Consider the following 19,028-nt stretch of genomic DNA (forward strand, 5'->3'; position numbering starts at 1 on the left):
AACTCTAACTTTGATCTGTTTGTTCTTTGTAAACGTGGGACTTCTTGGAAGGAGCACTTCTATGCAGGTGAGTGAGGCTGCAATAGTAAACACACTAATTAGGAGGAAGCCGCCTTGATGACAGTAAGACTAACTTCTGAGAAAACATGCATAGGATTGTGTTGCATGGAACTTTATTCTTGTAGGAGCTCTGTGTGTTCATTGTAGTACACACACACAGCTCTGGATTGGAGCAGAAAATATTTATATTCTGAGTATTGATGCAGAAAATGGGTTCAATGGCATTTTGGCAGACTTGTTCATTTATTATATTATTTCAACAGTAATTTGGCTAAATAGAAATGCAAAGCTGTCGAGTACTTCCTTCATGTATTCTTCCTGTGTAAGCAGCAGTTGTCTCTTCTCAAGCCCTGCTGGGGCTTCTCTAAACATTAACGGAGGCATTTCTAAGCGAAGATGTCATCACATCCACAACGTTCTTCTTGGGGTTTTCTTCTAAATCAGTAATTAGAGCACCAACCTCTGCCAGCTTCCATTCAAGTTCTGAAACAGCAAGAGTTGTTCAGACAAGCTGAAATAGCAATATCTTCAACAATTAAAAAAAATCCCATTATATCCTGCTATTATTCATTACATGCATGTTCCACATTCTTTTTTTTGGATGGAACTCAAGATGGTGTGCATAAGGTTTCCAGGTTAGAACTCAATGTTAGATAAAATGTTTAAGGTGGAAGCTATTATGTTTCACTGGGTGGTGACTCACTCTTATTTAAGTATCCTAGAAATCAGCCCTGCAGATAATTATTTATTTATTTATTTATTTATTTATTACATTTCTATACCGCCCAATAGCCGAAGCTCTCTGGGCGGTTCACAAAAATTAAAATCATACTAAGACAATCAACAGGTTAAAAGCACAAATACACAATACAATATAAAAAGCACAACCGGAATAAAAACCACGCAGCAAAATTGATATAAAATTAAAATACAGAGTTAAAACAGTAAGATTTAAATTTAAGTTAAAATTAAGTGTTAAAATACTGGGAGAATAAAAAGGTCTTCAGCTGGCGATGAAAGGAGTACAGTGTAGGCGCCAGGCGGACCTCTCTGGGGAGCTCATTCCACAACCGGGGTGCCACAGCGGAGAAAGCCCTCCTTCTAGTAGCCACCTGCCTCACTTCCTTTGGCAGGGGCTCACGGAGAAGGGCCCTGTAGATGATCTTAAGGTCTGGGTAGGTACATATGGGAGGAGGCATTCCTTCAAATAGCCTGACCCCAAACCGTTTAGGGCTTTAAATGTCAATACCAGCACTTTGAATCGGGCACGGACCTGGACTGGCAGCCAATAAAGTTGTAAAAGGACTGGCGTAATGTGATCTCGCCGGCTAGTCCCTGTTAGTAAGCGTGCTGCTCTGTTTTGTACCAGCTGAAGCTTCCGGACCATTTTCAAAGGCAGCCCCACGTATAACGCATTGCAGTAATCCAAGTGAGAGGTTGTCAGAGCATGGAAAACTGTAGCTAGGCTATCTCTGTCCAGATAAGGGCGCAGCTGGTATATCAACCTAAGCTGATAAAAGGTGCTCTTTGCCACTGAGTTCACCTGTGCCTCAAGTGACAGTTCTGGATCCAAGAGCACCCCCAAACTACGGACCCGATCCTTTAGGGAGAGCGCAACCCCGTCCAGGACAGGGCAAACATCACCTCGCTGGACAGATGAACCACCCGCTAACAGTACCTCCATCTTGTCTGGATTGAGTCTCAGTTTGTTAGCCCTCATCCAGTCCATTACCGTGCCCAGGCACTGGTTCAGAACAGCCACTGCCTCACCTGGATTTGATGAAAAGGAAAGGTAGAGCTGGGTATCATCCGCATATTGATGACACCTCAGTCCACATCTCCGGATAACCTCCCCCAATGGCTTCATGTATATGTTAAACAGCATAGGGGATAAGATAGAGCCCTGTGGAACCCCATGGCTTAGGAGCCACGGCACAGAGCAATAATCCCCCAGCACCACCTTCTGGAATCGGCCATCCAAGTAGGAGCGGAACCACTGCAGTGCAGTACCTCCAACTCCCAGCTCAGACAACCTATCCAGAAGGATACCATGGTCGATGGTATTGAAAGCCACTGAGAGGTCCAGGAGAACCAACAGGGTCGCACTCCCCCGTCTCTCTCCCGACAGAGGTCATCCCACAGGGCGACTAAGGCAATTTCCATTCCAAAACCAGGCCTGAAACCCGATTGAAATGGATCTAGATAATCCATTTCATTCAAGAGTGCCTGGAGTTGTCCTGCAACCACCCGCTCAAGCACCTTGCCCAGGAAAGGGATATTTGCCACTGGCCTGTAGTTGTTAACATCCTCCGGGTCCAGGTTAGGCTTCTTCAGGAGTGGTCTAATTACCGCCTCTTTTAAAGAGGCCGGCACCACTCCCTCTCTCAAGGAGGCATTTACAACCTCCTGGACCCAGCCGATGATCCCCTCCTTATTTGATGTAATGAGCCAAGAGGGGCAAGGGTCAAGCACACAGGTGGTCGACCGGACTTGGCCAAGCACCTTGTCCACATCCTCGGGCCTCAATAACTGAAACTCATCCAATAAAACTGAACCGGACGGCGCTCTGAACGCCTCTACTAGTGGAGCTGCATTAGGTGTGGTGTCCAATTCATGACGAATCTGAGCGACTTTATCTTCAAAGTGCCGTGCAAACTCGTCACAGCGTGCTACTGAGGGTTCCACCATCTCTCGCCCTGGCCCAGAGTGTAACAGGCCGCGAACCACCTGGAAAAGCTCCACCGGACGACACTGAGAAGACGCAATGCTGGTGGAAAAGAACTGTCTCTTTGCCACCCTCACCGCCACAGAGTAGGCTCGATAGTGAGCTCTAACCCGTGTTCGATCAGACCCAGCACAAGTTTTCCTCCACCTGCGTTCTAGTCGTCTCCCCTCTTGCTTCATCGCCCTCAGCTCAGGTGTATACCAAGGAGCTGGCCGGGCTCTGCTCAGAGGGAGAGGACGCTTGGGCGCAATCGTGTAAACCGCCCGAGTCATCTCTGCATTCCACAGAGCGACCTGGGCTTTGACAGGAGCACCAGCCATACCAGCAGGAAAATCCCCCAGAGCCCTCTGGAATCCATCGGAGTTCATTAGCCTCCAGGGGCGGACCATTTTAATAGGCCCACCACCCTTGCAGAGGGGAAAGGCCGCTGAGAGTCTAAACCTCAATAGGAAGTGATCCGACCATGACAAGGGAGTAGATGTTAGTTCCCCCACTTCCAGATCACCATCCTCCTGTCCAGTCAAGAAAACCAGATAAAGCGTGTGTCATTTTACATGCGTTGGGCCAGTAACATGTTGAGACAGCCCCATGGTTGTCATGGCAGCCATGAAGTCCTGAGCCGCTCCAGATACAGCAGCCTCGGCATGGAAGTTGAGATCCCCCAGAACCACCATCCTGGGGGTCCTCAACACCAGGTCCGAGACAACCTCCGTCAGTTCAGGCAGGGAGACTGTGGGGCAGCAGGGTGGATGGTACACCAGCAGAATCCCTAATCTGTCTCAAGTACCCAACACACAGTACAAACACTCAAGATCAGCACTTGAATGAACAGGAAGCCTAGAGAGGGAGATTGTATTCCTATAGACCACAGCAACCCCCCCTCCCCGGCCCTCGAGTCTGTGCTGGTGCTGCACCGAGTACCCAGGAGGGCAGAGCTGGGTGAGAGTAACCCCCCCCCCAGTTCACACACCCAGGTCTCAGTGATACATACCAGGTCAGCCCCCTCATCCACAATCAAATCATGGATGAGCGAGATTTTATTTTGGACTGACCTGGCATTCAGCAGCAGCACCACCAGACCCTGGAGCAAGCTGATAAGGCCGCCAGGAACTATCCGGTTGGGGTAGGAACCAGAAGAGGGGATAGCTGTAAGGAATCTATCCCCTCTTCTCCTCATCTGGCCTGTATATTATATAGTTGTTATTATCCCAAAATAATTTTTATTAATCCCAACTACACACACACACCAGCAGAAGGTACTTGTGGCATGCCAAGAACCTAAAAACAAAAATATTAACCATATCTCTACTTGGTTATCTGGAAGTGATTCTTACTTATCTCAGACACGTTGGCGTGGCTCATTATAAGCCAGACCGAAATCATTTGACATAGAACTTGTTCTAACTAGGTTAGCCACATGCCCCTTTTCACAAAGGACAGTCTTCTATTTGAAGTGTTGCCAGAGGAGTGTCCTCTATTTTGAAGTTGTGTTCTTTTTGAAGAGCTGTCTATTCCAAGTCTGGTATAAAGACAATCCTTGAAGTGATCCATCAACTCCACCTGGACAGCAGACTGAAGAGGCAGACACACAGTGTTCCACACTCTGGTGAGATACACTGCATTTCTATTTAAATTATATTAATTATTTATAAATTTGAATCGAAATACATCACACAGAATATGCAAATTTTATGCAAATAGACACTCTCTTTTGTTCTCTTTTTGGTGATGCGTGTCCTCTTTTTGTAGCCCCACTAAATACTGCCAGTGAATTTGATTCTCATCTTCCACCTCTCCTCCCTACATTGAGTTTGTTTGTTTGTTTGTTTGTTTATTACATTTATATCCCCCTTTTTTCCTCCAAGGAACTCAAGGCAGTGTACATAATCCTCTTCCTCCTCTCCATTTTATCCTCACAACAACCACCACCCTGTGAGGTGGGTTGGGCTGAGAGTCTGTGACTGGCCCAGAGTCACCCAGTGGGTTTCCATGGCCCAGTGGGGACTAGAACCTGGATCTCCCAACTCCCAGTCCAACACTTTAGCCATTACACCACACTGGCTCTTAGTTTAGACACAACTGCACTGAGGTAATCCCTTGCTCAGTCAATTGAAGGTAGATCTTCCAAAATAACTCTAAACGGTTGAACTAGGGACCACACCTTTCTACTGCAGCACAGCTTAGTTGCTCTTCTGTCTTACCTTTAGCAAAAGCAACCATTTATTTATTTTCTTCACATTATTATTATTATTATTATTATTATTATTATTATTTATTTATATAGCACCATCAATGTACATGGTGCTGTACAGAGTAAAACAGTAAAAAGCAAGACTCTGCCGCATAGGCTTACAATCTAATAAAATCATAGTAAAACAATAAGGAGGGGAAGAGAATGCCAACAGGTACAGGGAAGGGTAAGCAGGCACAGGGTAGGGAAAAACTAACAGTAGAAAGTAACAGTAGAAGTCTGCACAACATCAAGTTTTAAAAGCTTTAGGAAAAAGAAAAGTTTTTAGTTGAGCTTTAAAAGCTGTGGTTGAACTTGTAGTTCTCAAATGTTCTGGAAGAGCGTTCCAGGCGTAAGGGGCAGCAGACGAAAATGGACGAAGCCGAGCAAGGGAAGTAGAGGCCCTTGGGCAGGCGAGAAACATGGCATCAGAGGAGCGAAGAGCACGAGCGGGGCAATAGTGTGAGATGAGAGAGGAGAGATAGGAAGGAGCTAGACCGTGAAAAGCTTTGAAGGTTAACAGGAGAAGTTTATATTGGATTCTGAAGTGAATTGGAAGCCAATGAAGAGATTTCAGAAGCGGAGTAACATGGTCGGAGCGGCGTGCTAAGAAAATGATCTTTGCGGCAGAGTGGTGAACAGAAACCAACGGGCTGATGTGAGAAGAAGGAAGGCCAGAGAGAAGAAGGTTGCAGTAGTCCAACCGTGAAATAACCAGTGCATGAACAAGCGTCTTGGCAGAAGAGACAGACAAATAATCTTTGAAAACTAGCTTTTGTAGTGATCCTGTTAGTAAGTTGCCCATGAAGGATTTTGTTAACAGTCCCTTGGGGGGACACTAGTCCAGGGTTGGTATCCTATAGCCTCAAGCCTCAGTTTAGTTGAATGTGGTCCTCAAGATGATGTCAGTGTTAGGCCTAACTTCTCTGCAGAGACCTCTCGAGCGGCCATTGGAATGGACTCTTGAGTCAAATGAGGAACAGTACTAAGGGAAGGGGAGGGACTAGAGCCTCAGGGAGACTGACAGAGAAGAATCTGTCAAGGTGCAGGCTAATGCCTTAGATTGAAGCCCAACCATAACCTCCTCCTCTGGGGGAACACAGCAAGTCACGGGGAGGGGGGGAGGAGGTAGGCATGACAGATGCAAGGATCAGAAGTCAAAAGGGAATAGCAGTGTCAGGAAGTACACTGCTATTCTACTAAGGCATTCTACAAATTTGACCCATTACAAGAAGTCTCTAGAGGAAGACCCTCTTTGAGGATGGGACTGGGAGAGCCTTTCATGTTCTGTGTCGCATGCTGGCACCAGATTTGCAGCAACTTCTCTCCTAACAGTAATGCATCCTTCAAAGAGATATTCAGGTAGTCTATTTCATATTGTGCCAGTTTAGGATGACAAAGTCTGTAACTTGAACTGCTCTAGATTGATTTATTGATTTGCATAATAAATCTTATTTACTTGGAGATTGACTTCTTTGCTTGACTGCAAACATGCCAGAAGGGCTTGGCACTTGACACATAATGTCAGAAGCTCTCTGCATGTGATCAGTTCAGTTCTCTGGCAAGAGGCAAGTGTCCCTTCCTTGGCAGACCACTGTGTGGGAAAGAATAGGGCAAAAGTGGTGACCCACTCACTGTTGACTATGGTCTTGCCCACCAACATGGGATTTGACCTTGCTTACTACTGACATGCAGCCCCCAACAGATTATCTGCAAGGGAAAGCACCCCTCAACCCAAAATAAAGGGTTGCCCACCCCTGCAACTAGTTTCAGCTACTCTGACACGCAGCTACTCGTAGAGGTCTTGTCTGGTTAGGCAAAATTACAGAAAATAGTTGCCTTTGCTACAAACTGCAGTCTGTTCTGTACCTTCACTAGTAGGATACATTGAACATGTCTTGTCTTTACTTGTGAGTTTCTATCTTTTTGTTAATATAACAACTATGGATGAAGTGTCAATATTTCCTCACTCATTCCTTCTTGTTAGGGTGGTTAGTTATGAATCTCCAAAAAAGAGGACAAAGAGGACAGTGATTTGTATATGCTAGTTTACATTTATAGGTGCGTATTAGAAATAATGATTAGGATTTAAATAGAAATACAGAACATCCCACCATACTGTGAAAAACTGATCCGGTAACCTGTGTGCCTGCCTGTTCAGTCTGTTTAACATTAAACTGGAATTGGACAGGCCAGACCTTCATACAAAGGACACCTTCAAATAGAGGTCAGCCTGCTGGCATCCCTTCAAATAGAGGACTGTCTTCTGGAAAAGAGGACACATGGCCACTGTTCTTGTTCACTAGAATACACTACAATAAAAGCACGTTCTATTCTTCACTGATTCTCCTACAAATTGCCATTACATTTTGCTGTAAAATCAGTATTACAATGCACTAAACAGTCTGATGGCAGCATTGGTAATATTATTGGCTCAGCTACATGTCTGTCTCAAAGCCGCTAAATAGTCAGAAGAGATTCTAGTTGTCAATGGCTCAGCTGCTCCAATCTAAAGAATTGCTGGTTGCTATTGGTGTCTGGCCAAGTGGCATAGGTCTTAAAGAGGACTAGGGCAGGCATAGGACTAGAAATCAAGGGGAGGCAACTAAAGTCCAAATAACACCTGTAAGCCCCAGCCAGCATGGCCAACATTCAGCATTTATGGGAGTTGTACTCCAAGACATCTGGAGGACAGTATGCCTAACATACTGTAAAGAGGGTTGGGTTGGTTATAAAAATTAGATGTAATAATTATCTAAATCTATGCCTGACATAGATAAAGAGGGTTGGTTGGTTATAAGAATTAGAACAAGTAGCAGGTCACAAAAATAAGAGAAAGGGAAGAATTAGAGAGCATAAGGAAAACATAGAAAGAAAGGTCAAGAAGGAGAAATTAATATAGCCAGGAGCTGCAGAGGTCAGTAATACTGAAGTTCACATTGATTTGAATTAACCAACCAAGTCTTTGTCTTCAGGCCTGAGTTTGCTAAAACGTCTTGAATATTACCTTCTTCTTTAAGCTGTAATCCTCCACATTCTGTAATTCCCATGAACTTGCCTTTTATCTTTCCATTTTCATATACACACAATGTAGGTAAGCATCTGTCATGGTAATTTTCAATACAGCTGCTGGCTAAGGCTTTCACAAACTTTGTTTCAGGAAACTTGGCGGCCAGTAGGCTAAGGTGTCTATTGATTAATAAACACATTGGAATGCTAAAAAAAAAAAAAAAAAAATCCCAGAAAGGAAAATGTATTTCATCATTCTGACACAAGTAAAAAAAATACTAGAATATTAAAAACACTCCACCAGACATTCTCCATAAATAATCCTGTATATTGTCACATCAGAAACATGTTACATTGGATTCAACCCAGCTGTCTCCTTGATAGGGTCAGCATATTTCATTCAAGGCTCTGCATTCATCACTGATTTCACTGGCCCACCAGTCTATAGATACATCCATGACATGAGATGGTCCCATGGTGATCTATCCCACGCAACTTAAGTTGTTCTTGTTTCTGAACAAACCCAGGGCTGCTGATAAATATGTTGGAGAAATCACAACGGATTCAAAGGAGTTCCAATTTCTATGAATCTCACCTGCAAATTCCACAGTGGTGTGGCTTTTTCCAAGTCACCCATTTTTCACTTTTGGGTGGCAATTTGCACTCCAGATGTTTTGGACTACAACTCCCATGAACCTCAGCCAACATGGCTAGTAGTAAGAGTTGTAGACTAAAATATTGGGGAGTGGGGAGCCAGTTTGGGAAAACTGACTCAGAGTAACTTTTTTGTAGTTTGCATATTGTTTTTATTCTATCTAAATTTTAAAACACAATCCCCCTACTAAATCCTCATATTACCTTGAGCTGTATAGATGGATGACAACCGACAGATCTTTTTGTGCATTTGTAACTTCATTTATGTACTGCTCACCAGAAATTTCTCTGAGTTCTCCATATCTTTGTCTTTTTTGTAGAGATTTTAATTCTTCTAAACGTTGTTTCCTAATTAAAAAACAACAACTAACACCTTGGTGTAACCCTTATATTATCATAATAATTAATAAATTGGGGAGAGAGTCTGACAATGTTTGGACTGGCTAGGATATCACTCCCTTTCTTCACAGGTTTGCAGAAAGGAGTGTTGTTAGTCATGGGGAAAATGAGACTGTTCCAATATGCAGCCCTTCATGTGGGCAATCCTCTCATAGATGTGTGAAATGTGTATTAGGAGATCATTTATTTGAAAGTTCCCCCATATCAGAATCTCCAAGTGTTTACCACAAATAATTCCATTTCTACTATTTCAAACATAGTAAAAAGATAATTTATTCATTTTTATTTTTTAAATCTGAAATGCTAGCTTGGTTCATACAACCCAACAATATACCCTGAAAGCTAGTGTGGTGTAGTGGCTAGAGTGTTGGACTGGGAGTCGGGAGATCTGGGTTCTAGTCCTCACTTGGCCATGGAACCCCCTGGGTGACTTTGGGCCAGTCACAGACTCTCAGCCCAGCCTACCTCGCAGGGTTGTTGTTGTGAGGATAAAATAGAGAGGAGGAGGATTATGTATGCCACCTTGGGTTCCTTGGAAGTAAAAAGGTGGAATATAAATGCAATAATAAATAAATAAAATAAAAATAATGAAAACCCAGAGTATGGGTTAAGTGTGGGTTGTTGTTATGCGTGAATCCTGTACTATGGTTAATGATAAGCAATCCAGAGTTCACAACTCAACAACATACCCTGGGTTCTCTTCTTGGGTTGTTTGTGGATTGTTTGTGGTTGTCTGTGGTTAACAATCCATAATAAAAGTATAGTGCAGGGTTCACATGTAACCTACAATGCAACAACAACCCATACTCAACCCGTACTCTGGATTATCATTAAATTTGAATCAGGTCTTTGGCAGCAATCCTGTACCCAGTTTCTTGGGGAAAAGTCCCATTAAACTCAGTAGCACTTACCACTGAGTAGACATGTATAAGATTATTTTTTTCTGCACCCTGAGGTATGCATTGTGATACATAATTATTTGCTGCTGTATTTTCCACATGACTGATATACAGATACTGTTAATTAATTCATGTGAAATATTTGTATATCCTATGTCATTATCTGCATCTACGTAGTGTAATTGCTTGCATTTTGATAATGTGTGTACTGTGTGGAACTGAAGTATAATAAGGACATATTGACCCTGTTCAGATGATACGCTAAGCCATGGCGGTTAAGCATTTTGAGCTAAAAATGACTTAGTGTGCCATGTGAACCATGACTTAGCATGTCATGTGAACCATTCCTAACCATGGTGGCTATATAACCACAGTTTAAACAAGTTTACTAACCATTTGCTGCAAAAGAGTTAGTGACCCAACCATGGCTTAGCATGTTGTCTAAACAAGCCATTGTTTTTCATCAGAACTATTAGTTTTGTGAGATGTAAGCAAATTAAATCAATTTATTAATGCATTCATTCGTCCATTCATTCAAAACATTTATATACTGTTCCACATCTAGACAGATTCCAAATTTATCAACTTGGGCTTCAATCCTATAAAGACTTATCTGGGAATCATTCCAATTTAACTCAATGGAGAAGTGTAGTGTAAACCCATAAATCAATTATTATTATTATTATTATTATTATTATTATTATTTATTTATTTATATAGCACCATCAGTGTACATGGTGCTGTACAGAGTAAAACAGTAAATAGCAAGACCCTGCCGCATAGGCTTACAATCTAATAAAATCATAGTAAAACAATAAGGAGGGGAAGAGAATGCAAACAGGTACAGGGTAGGGTAAGCAGGCACAGGGTAGGGTAAAACTAACAGTAGAAAGTAACAGTAGAAGTCTGCACAACATCAAGTTTTAAAAGCTTTAGGAAAAAGAAAAGTTTTTAGTTGAGCTTTAAAAGCTGTGATTGAACTTGTAGTTCTCAAATGTTCTGGAAGAGTGTTCCAGGCGTAAGGGGCAGCAGAAGAGAATGGACCAAGCCGAGCAATAAGATTTCTTTAATGGAGTGACTGTCTTAAGAAATACAATTTTCCAATGCCATATCACAGTGGGCAGCATAAGTTTAGAAAATGCACGAAATGTGTGGCCCCAACTAGAAAATTACATACCTTAACGTACAAAAGATTAATTTGATGAATACTAAGTTCCTACACCATTTAGGAACAAACTAAAGAGGTGAAAACATTTTTGAATATAAAAGCACTAGGTGGCAGTATTCACCTATGGAAATCCTGTAAGTGTTTGAATGGAAATTGTTTTTCATCTATTAAATGGCCTCAAAGCAGTTAAATGACCTAGTAGTATTTAGTTTATTAATGGGGAGAGTCAGGTATGAATGAAGAGTGCTTTCTTTTTCCATATTTCATCTCCAGGTTAGGATCTTTTGTCCTTCTTACAGAATACTGGCTTTGAATATGTTCACTAGAATCGTAGCATACCTATACATTTCAACGGCTTTCATATCCTCCTCATCAAATACATCTTCAGCTTCTTTGAGTTGTTTCAGATCCATTCGTTCATATGGCTTCACTGAAAACAAAAACAAAACAAATACAGGATTCGGTGAAAGCCTTCAAGAGGCAGCTGGACAGCCATCTGTCAGGAATGCTTTAGAGTGGATTCCTGCATTGAGCAGGGGGTTGGACTCGATGGCCTTATAGGCCCCTTCCAACTTCACTATTCTATGATTCTATGATAATTTGTGCATAACTGTCATGCCCAGCCCGGGTCCAACCCAGGATAGATCCTCCTCAGACAAGGATATAGCTGTGAATGAGGCTAGGATTTAGTCAAAACTGATCAGAACTCTACAATTCTGACTGGTTCTGACTAAAAACCAGAGTAGATTCACCACCCCACTGACATCAGATCCACCAGCCTTCACTGCTGAAGATGCTATGGGACAAAAAGGACCTCTTGATTCCACCAATACAGGAAAGGCCCCACAAAGCTCATCTGCAAAGGAAGACAACAAAAGACCTGCAGAAGGGCTCCCCATGGTACCTGTGGTGGATGCCTCACTCTGCAGAGTCAGAGGGGGCAGTTAAACTGCGTCTCAGCCCCCAAGAGCACCAACGCCAGAGAGTGCAGGCACAAGTGGTCACTGGATAAAGTTTGCACCCCAAGTCCCAAAGAAACTGGGCTGCTCAGGAGTAATGAGCTCCTTGGAAGTAAGGACCTCTCCAGGAGGAAAGAGGCTTTGAAGCCTGGAGTAACCAGTTCCAGCCGGCCCTGGGCAGGGTGTGGGTGACCAGGCTATATCAGCTCTCAGTTAAGGGTTGCTGGAACCACACAGGTCTTCAGCTCAGCCTGGCTTTTTGACCTTGCTTCCCACACTTATTAACCTCCTGGGTGACTGACACCCAGACTCCTTCTGGACCCTTTGTTTCTGGAGTTACACCTGCCCTTGGACATCTCCCCTGTGCCTGATTCTAGCTTCTCCCCAAGTCCCTGCTCTTCTAGACTACCCTGATACTTAACTAGTACTGTTATACTCCTGTCATGACTCACCTTGACCTCTGGTCAGGGGCCAAGCTAGGATTCAGTCTAGCCAGGACAAAAACCAAAGAATAGAAGAAAATGCCTCAACCATATATTTATGAGAAAGCAGTGACCCATGAACATTCATTTCCTATGAGAGTCCAAAGAAAAACTTGACAACAATTGGGAGCGATAAGCCAGGAAACCGCAATTCAAATCTTACCTCAGCCAAGAACTTAATAGGAGTCCTTATCAGGCCAAGTCCTGTTCTCTCTCAGGTTGCTTCCAGGTGAGTCTTTTAATGTATAATGGCCCAGCCTCATTCACAGAATTTTATGGATGGAGTGGGAGGGGGGTCGACTACGCATTGCCTTCGTCCATTTGTAACCCACCCATGATTTCCCACCACTTCTTCCATATTTCTTATTACCAAAGAAAATCCACTGAGAAAAAGACATAAGACTGCACAAAGTCTTCTGACTGGTAGCACTAGGTGCTCTCCACCTGGAACCATCTCTGCCAGTCTTTCCATGTGCAATATGGAGATGATACTGACCAATTTTATAGGGATGTTGCAGGTATTACTGGGACAATGAATGCAACAAAGTATGCACAGTCAAGATAACCAGCAGAGCATAGTAGATAGAGCGTCAGGCTAGAAGCTGGAAAATCCAGGTTCAAATGTCCATAGCTACAAAACTTGCTGGGCAACCTTGGGCCAGTCACACTCTTTGACCCTGTTCAGATGACACACTAAGCCATGGTTAAGCCGCTAACCCTTTTGCAACAAATGGCTAGCGAGTTATGGTTATGCATCCACCATGGTTAGGAATGGTTCACATGACACGTTAACTCAAATGTTTAGTTAAATAGCTTAACCACCATGGCTTAGCATTTTATCTGAACAGGGTCTTTAAGCTTAACCTCCTTCACAGGGTTTTTGTGAGGATCAAATAATGGGAGAGGCCTTTGTTTGCCACTCAGCTCCTTAGAGGAAGGGTAGAATAGCAATGTAGGGTGACCATATGGAAAGGAGGACAGGGCTCCTGAATCTTTAACAGTTGCATAGAAAAGGGAATTTCAGCAGGTCTCATCTGTATGCACGCAACACCTGGTGAAATTCCCTCTTCGTCACAACAGTTAAAGCTGCAGGAGCCCTGCCCTCTTTTGTATCTGGTCATTCTAGTATAGCTCCTGCAGCTTTAACTGTTGTGACGAAGAGGGAATTTCACCAGGTGTTGCGTGCATACAGATGAGACCTGCTGAAATTCCCTTTTCTGTACAACTGTTAAAGACACAGGAGCCCTGTCCTCCTTTTCATATGGTCACCCTAAGAAATTGAACAAATAAATACCTAAATGAAATGCACTGTTTCTTATTTATAATTAATTTTAAAACAATCATGATGAACTAGCTGTACCCGGCGTAACATATGCTGTTGTAGCATATCTTAAAATGTATTAATTAAATATCATCGCGGGGGTGCGGGCTGCTTGGAGGCTGCCGATACAGCGCCGTCTGGCAGACCTGGGGGGCAGGGAGGTCGGGGGAGGGGGAGCAGTTGTCCCCCTCTCCCCGGGGTTCCTGTCAGCCTTAGGCCGCCCGCCCAGCTCGCATGAGATTAGGCCGAGGCCTCAGCTCGCAGCAGGCGAGCGGCCTCCCACCCAGCCACCAAGGGCCCCAGCCGTGCCTCACTCATGCTCTGGACCGTGGCACTGCCCGCTTCAAGGGGTGGGAGCGAAAAGGCAGAAAGGGGGGTAGGATTACCTTGGAAAGCCCGGAGGAGTCGGGCGAGGGGCTTAGCAACCTGTGTCAGCTGATGTTACATGTTGTTACTGTTGCTTAACAACCTGTATCAGCTGAATCCTGTACGGAAACATACCTAAGCGTTTTATATATATAGATGTCTGAACTAAACCAAGCAGGATATAAGACTTTTAAAACGGTATGAAAACTGTATATGTAATGTGTCCTGGGCCTGAACAGTTGTCATAACCATTATAAACCATTATAAGCAGTAGTGTAGATCCTGCCCAGGGGAGTTTAAAGTACTGGAAGAGGAAGCTTGTGTGTGCCTGTAAACAAAAGCATCCAACCATATGTATGTAATTGGCAAAACTCCACAGTAAGGTCTAGGTTACTTATTATGTTTGCATATGGATTTGTTTGTAAGTCATCATGAGGGCCCGTGTTGAAAGGCAGGATATAAAAATCGTAAGCTAAACAAATACAATTAAAATTAAAAAATGCATTTCCCCTAGGAGTGTCTGAAAAGGAAGGATAATAGAAGCTTACAGAACAGCAATTCATGGTTATTAAGTGCAATAAACTCTTGGCAGAAGTTATTTCCAGGTCTGTGTTAACGATGGCAGTTTTAGAGCAGATCTACTCATTCAGAAAAAGCTAGGCCCCCAGCCTTCTGTGGCTGAATTCCTTTAAAATGCAGTATCAGGATCTGTTGTTTGAATATTTTCCCATACTAAAAACTCCCTACTTGCAGAAAACGACAAGCTTTCCATGGGCAGTGTTTAATGTGTGGATGAATTCAAACAGTTGATTCTTCCATCTACACTCTGAAGTAGTACAGTCCCAAAAAGACTACACTGGCTGAGTTCGGACGACACGCTAATCAATGGTTGATTTCCATTTTGCTCCTATTACACACCCACACACCCCTGTTGATTAGCATGTCATCTGACCTCAGCCACTGACTTAGTCTGGATGATCAAACAACCTATGGTTAACAAACCATGTGCTGTTTGTAAGTGCACAAGAGTATGCAAGCATGCTGGCTCCTACACACTTGCCTGCTTCTGTTTTGCTCCCACCCCTGGATTGTTCACTATGACATCTGAACCCAGAGCTCTGGATCGTTGAGAGAGAGAGAACACAGAGTTTTAACCCATGGTTTGTTGTTGCTTAAAACTCTGGGTTGTTTCTCCCTCAACAGCCCAGATTCCCAACTTAGGATACAGATGTGTGAATCCCCCAACATCTGCACTGTGGCCCATTGTGGCCCTCTTGGGGCTCAGTGGATTTTCCAGAACCTCTGGCACATCCTCTGGATTTTTCTCCAGCTCCCCTAGATTTGGATGTCATGGCAAACAAGGAATGTGGCATTGCTGGGTTGTTTAGCAAAACAGAAACGTCTGAGCAGGTGTGAACCACCACACTTACTTGCTCCCTACTGCTTGCAAACAACCCACAGTTAACAAATGGTGAGTTATTTAATCATCTGAACCAGGTCACTGTGTGGCTTTTCTGAACATGCAGAACAACATTTGTATTTGATCGAAAACCTATCAGGCAGGGATAATATCACCTGCTACTTTTGTACTACAGTGCTTAGTATGCTGCTGAAATAAAATGATGTTGATATTAACCCTCACCTTCCGCTTCTTTCTGTAAACGTAAAACCATTTCTTCAATTTCGTCCTTTACCTCTTCTTTTGGAGGCAGAATCCCAAAATCTCTTAATCTGTCATTCCATTCTGTATCTTCGTTTGGATCCTTTAGAAATGGGAGTCAAAAATATTGCTGATCTACCATACTTTGGTTTGCATACAGAGAAGTGTGATCAAGGCTCTGCTGGTGCCCACAATGCTTTGCTGCCCTTTCTTCCTCCTCAGAGTCCCTGAAAAGCCACTTCAGAGGGAACCCTCTAGAATGGTGTGGAATGTGAAGGAGGGGGAGCAGCAGGAGAGGGAAACCCACAGAAGCCAGGGGGGCATGTTGTGCAAGTGCCTTAAACTTGCACAAAACCAAGTATGGGCCCAAGCTTGTACTGAGTGACTAGAGCACATGCTTTGCATTCAGAAGGATCCCCGTTTCAGTTCCCAGAATCTTTGGTCTGAAACGTTTACTGATCCTACTGCTTTGGTAGTAGATGCGAAATAGCCTTCTCTATAATAGGCAAGCAGGAACAACTTTTCCTGGAAAAGACAGTGATGGGAAAGGTTTCACCTAAATTTATGCTACCCAAACTCTAGAAGGTAACTAGGTAAAAGTTACAGAGCCAGTGTGGCCTAGTGGCTAGAGTGCAGTACTGGGAGTTGGGAGATCCGGATTCTAGTCCCCACTTGGCCATGGAAGCTCACTGGATGACTTTGGGCCAGTCCAACCTACCTCTCAGGGTGGTTGTTGTGAGGATAAAATGGAGATTATGTATGTCACCTTGGGTTCCGTACAGAATTTAAGAAGGTGGGATATAAATGTAATAATAAAATAATAATAAATAAATAAATCTGGCTTGGTCAGGCTGCTTTTTCATTAGGCAGTTATCTGCTCCTATCCTACAGGGATCGTTTTGCTGTATTTATTTATTTATTTATTTATTTATTTATTTATTTATTTATTACATTTTTATACCGCCCAATAGCCGAAGCAAGATTATCCCCTCTTGCAACATCCAGGTTAGAATACTGCAATGTGTCCTGCATTTCCAGTGGTAAATAATAGTGCAGCCATGTGCTCTTTTAAGATACTTAGGATAGCTGTTTCCAAACGTCAAATCCTCTTCAGAAATTCCCAGTAAATTCAATTCCTAGCCTTACCTGCACTTTTTTTCAACAACATCCAGGGAAAATGTATAACATGGGAGAACTTGGATGAAAATTATTGACTGGAATAAAGAGCAGGGTTGGTTGAGATAGGAGTCCCTTACTCAAATACCTCAGCACATAGATGGACATGCAAACACTATGTGAGACTAATAAGAGAGAGCTTTCAAGGTGGTTAGGAAAAGGGTGAGCATGATGATTTTTAGGTACCTTGAATGCATGATTTTATTATAATGATTAATTACAGCATTATTGTTTGGGGTAGTTTACCTGAGCCGTCTTTCCCAATTTGGTGGTCTCCATATGTTTCTGACTACAACTCCTAGCATTCCTGACTGTTGACCATACTGACTAGGGCTGATGGGAACTGGAGTCAAAAACATCTCCAACTTGGAGAAGGTTGATCTAAAAAGTTAGCCTGACTTAGCAGTTTTACACCACGAGGGAGTACAAATAATATGTTAACTTCTGACAAAATAAACAGTTATCAGTGTAAAAGTTTCTTTTCCATAGTTTCACTAGAAATTATTTTGGACACTAGCTGTAATCCACAAGCCTCTCGTTCTGCAGTACTATCATTTCAGTCAAGCGTCTCCTTTGGAGAAATGTTATTTGTGGAGAAAGAGGTTGGAAGCCATTCGCAGGAGTGACTTCTATAGCATTTCCATCCTTATTCAGAATCTCTGACAAATCACAGAGATTATGCAGCTACTTAAAGCTCTAGATAGGAGAAAAATTAAATCAGAGGCAATAGCCTGTTTTTGTCTCTTCAAATCAGGATTCATGCATCGTCTCTTGAATGCTGCAATTGGATTACTTTGAGATAAATGTGGCTTCCCATAACTAAAGCTGAGTCAGGCTTTAAAGATAAAAGCATAACTGGGCATTTAAATTCCAGGATTTAAAAATTGTTAAAGAAGATTCAGACTGTAAACTATGCAGAAGAGCACCCAGGTAGGACAGTATCAGCACTCTCAAATGAAATGTGTGGTTGACTGAATATGTAGCTGAAAAAATAGTGTGGATTAAATAACTATAACTACATACTGGACCTACAACAAAATGTTGCCATGTGGAGTATTCCTGTTCAGAGTTCCAGCCAGCCATGCCTAGTTCCAGGCCGCTCCGTTCCCCTCCTGCATTCCCCCCAGAAATATCAAAATGCTCAGCCTTCATTGAGCTGCAGATCTTTTGTACTTTTACAAACCGTGGGGTTCCAAGCTTGCAGATATGTCCCACTTATGTGTGGGTGGTGCCATTGGGACTACATGAGCAGCATCCACATTCAGAGAATGAGTTCACTATTGGTATATACCTGGAGTGGGGAACCTCAAGCTCAGGGGCCGAACCTGGCTCTCCTGGGGTCCCAGTCTGGCCCTCCAGGATTCCCCAAAGGGCCATAACACTTCCCCCAACCACGTATCATTTGGTGGTTTCCCAGCTTTTGTGCAGTTTTGTCCCCTTTCTAAAAGGTTGACATGCCTCTCCTAAGGCTTAGTTACTGGCAGTGAGAGCTTTCAGCTACCTTAGGCTGGTATTCCTTGTATTGTTGGTCTCAGCCTTTTGCCTTTGACCCCACCCACCACTAGAGTGTGGCCACCAGGAGCTTCTCCAAAATTGAATTTGGCCTTCAGGTTGAAAGAGGTTTGTTCCCCTTCCATGGTATATAGGATACAAATATGTAAAGCCATATGATAACCTAGAGTCAAAGCAGAGTGGACAACATTCTGCATTTTAAGAAACTTTTAAGCATCCATCCAATCTAGTCAATGGTGCATGTCCTTTTGTAGGCAAGGGTACTTGCACATTAGCCTGGAGAAGAGAAGACTGAGGGAAGACGTGATAGCACTCTTCAAATACTTGAAAGGTTGTCACACAGAGGAGGGCCAGGATCGCTTCTCAATCATCCCAGAATGCAGGACACGGATTAATGGGCTCAAGTTA

At 43.2% G+C, this 19,028-nt stretch overlaps 1 protein-coding gene across 1 annotated transcript; it reads right to left on the reverse strand.

The window, feature by feature from the left end:
• Positions 1–424: 424 nt before the first annotated feature.
• On the reverse strand, positions 425–17,387 carry PDCL2 (phosducin like 2). Its single transcript, XM_063135106.1, has 6 exons — positions 17,355–17,387; positions 15,915–16,035; positions 11,484–11,574; positions 8,883–9,026; positions 8,023–8,231; positions 425–543 (listed from the first exon to the last, which is right to left on the reverse strand). The coding sequence occupies exons 1-6, from the start codon at positions 17,385–17,387 to the stop codon at positions 425–427; spliced, it is 717 nt and encodes a 238-aa protein (XP_062991176.1).
• Between the last annotated feature and the right edge of the window lie 1,641 nt (positions 17,388–19,028).

This window comes from Elgaria multicarinata, chromosome 10 (genome assembly GCF_023053635.1).
Source record: "Elgaria multicarinata webbii isolate HBS135686 ecotype San Diego chromosome 10, rElgMul1.1.pri, whole genome shotgun sequence".
NCBI classification, from domain to species: domain Eukaryota; kingdom Metazoa; phylum Chordata; class Lepidosauria; order Squamata; family Anguidae; genus Elgaria; species Elgaria multicarinata.

What these genes read in the sequence shown, in the direction of transcription:
- PDCL2 (XM_063135106.1), bottom strand. Translation starts at nt 17,387, where the DNA reads ATGGAGACCACCAAATTGGGAAAGACGGCTCAG. An exon ending in TTTACAGAAAGAAGCGGAAG is followed by an intron (nt 11,575 to 15,914) that starts GTGAGGGTTAAT and finishes TTTTGTTTTCAG; the next exon opens with TGAAGCCATATGAACGAATG. An exon ending in ATTACAGCTTAAAGAAGAAG is followed by an intron (nt 544 to 8,022) that starts GTAATATTCAAG and finishes TTGCTGTTTCAG; the next exon opens with AACTTGAATGGAAGCTGGCA.